Genomic DNA, 1,638 nt, shown 5'->3' with positions numbered 1-1,638 from the left:
GGGGCGCCGCGGGGGTGGCGGTGCAGGGGGGGGTGTGTCCCTGGGCGCTCGGGGGGTCCCGGCTTGAATCAACAAAACGAAAAGATCCACGGAAATGTCTTAAAAATGCCTGAAAAGTATTTAACGTGACTTCAGAGCTTGCAAGAGCTGTGCTGCCCGCTTGAGAGGAGTGGAAATGTCCCTGTCGGAGAAGGAACACGGGGCATCCCCAGGGAAACGGGGCATCCCTAAAATCTCCCTGAATATGAATCGTTCCTTCCCCCCCCCGGTTGGTTGCCCCGGATTTCCATCCAAGGATCCCCAAATCCCGGGTCCTGGAGAGGCCTTGGGTGTGCGGGTTGCAGGTCCCTCTGGGCTGCTTAGGCCCCTGCCTTGTACAGTTAACCCTGCCCTGTCTGTCTGTCCTGCCCACCCCCTGCCTGCTCTTCCCCCAGCTTGGCGGCAACGTCCCCGTGAAATGGCTGCCCCGTATTTTGAACGGGCAAATCACCCCAACCCCATCCTCGGGAGATTTTTGCCGCACGGGAGCTGCCGGAGGCAGAGCCGTGGCGCAGAGCCTGGGTGGCTGCAGCCCGCTGAGCTGCTGGGGAAGGGAAAACGGGGTCTTTTACCTGAAAGCTGTTAGCTGTGCTGCTCAGCTCCGGCTGGGGTGGTACGGAAGACCAGGATAAAAGCATCCCCGACAGTTTGCCATCCTCCGCCACGAAGATTTGATGGCAGCTTTTGCTAAATGTCCTTCCCTGGTGTCACCTGAACCCAGGGTTTTGCTGTCCCAGGGTGTTCCCCCGGCAATACAACCCAAAATCTCTTCAGCAGCCGTGGATGCTCGGGGATGGAGGGGCCAAGACTTCACCTGGTACCAGCACAGGACGAGGCAAGCTGCCTGCCCCCGACACGGCTGCCTGCACTGGTGAGGACCTAAATGCAGCCTGCCTTGTCCCCATCCAAGCGTCACATCCCCATCGTCACGGCACGGGGCAGACCCTGCCTTGATCTTGCCATCTTCAGCGCCTCGCTGGGGCTGTTGCTCTCTTCCCAAGGCCATTTTGAGGGGGAGTTGAAGCCCAGTGGTGTCTGGGCATGGGGAGGGTTGTCTTGACCCCAGACTCTGAGCAGCAGGGCCTTGATCTTGACCCTGAGCAGCACCGGACTGGAGGGGAGAGACGGTGCATGAGGCTCAGAGGGCCGGCATGGCCGTGAGTGCTGTGCACAGGGGCCCCGGGGAGCCTGTGCACCCCTGCGAGCTGAAAGGGGGGCAGCCAGGGAGAGGGGAGGCTCAAGCCCAGGGAAGGGGGGAGCGCGTTCCCAGGGACAAGCTCCAGCAGTGCCGGCAAAGGACCAAGGCACGACCCGGTGCCTTTGCACCCCTAGCAAAGGCATCGCGGCTGAGCCGGCAGAGGGAGGGGGGACCCTGGGGCCTCCGCTCCGCCACGGACATTCCTCTCCCTTCCTTTGTGCTGCAGGAAATCTGCGCTTCCTCCCTTCCCAGCGCTGCTCCCTGCTCAATCGCTACCAGATGTGGGTCCCATGTGCTTCTCATTAGCCCGGCAGGCTGCGGGCGCTGCCTTCTGCAGGCTGGCGGGCTGGGGCCTGCAAAGGCTGGGCTTTTGGGGGGCCTGGTGCGGCTACCTCGGGCGG

General features: G+C 62.5%; 1 protein-coding gene across 1 annotated transcript in view; it reads right to left on the bottom strand.

The window, feature by feature from the left end:
* LOC103914441 (scavenger receptor class F member 1-like) overlaps window positions 1-1,638 on the bottom strand; it is a 30,846-nt gene that overhangs the window by 7,651 nt on the left and 21,557 nt on the right. The window contains 1 exon segment of the mRNA XM_009321080.1: window positions 1,000-1,150. Coding sequence (XP_009319355.1) covers window positions 1,000-1,150 — 151 coding nt within the window.

This window comes from Pygoscelis adeliae, unplaced genomic scaffold (assembly GCF_000699105.1).
Source record: "Pygoscelis adeliae isolate BGI_AS28 unplaced genomic scaffold, ASM69910v1 Scaffold403, whole genome shotgun sequence".
In the NCBI taxonomy this organism is placed as follows: domain Eukaryota; kingdom Metazoa; phylum Chordata; class Aves; order Sphenisciformes; family Spheniscidae; genus Pygoscelis; species Pygoscelis adeliae.
The sequence above is the reverse complement of the archived record's forward strand: the minus strand, read 5'-3'. Positions and strand labels throughout refer to the sequence as shown.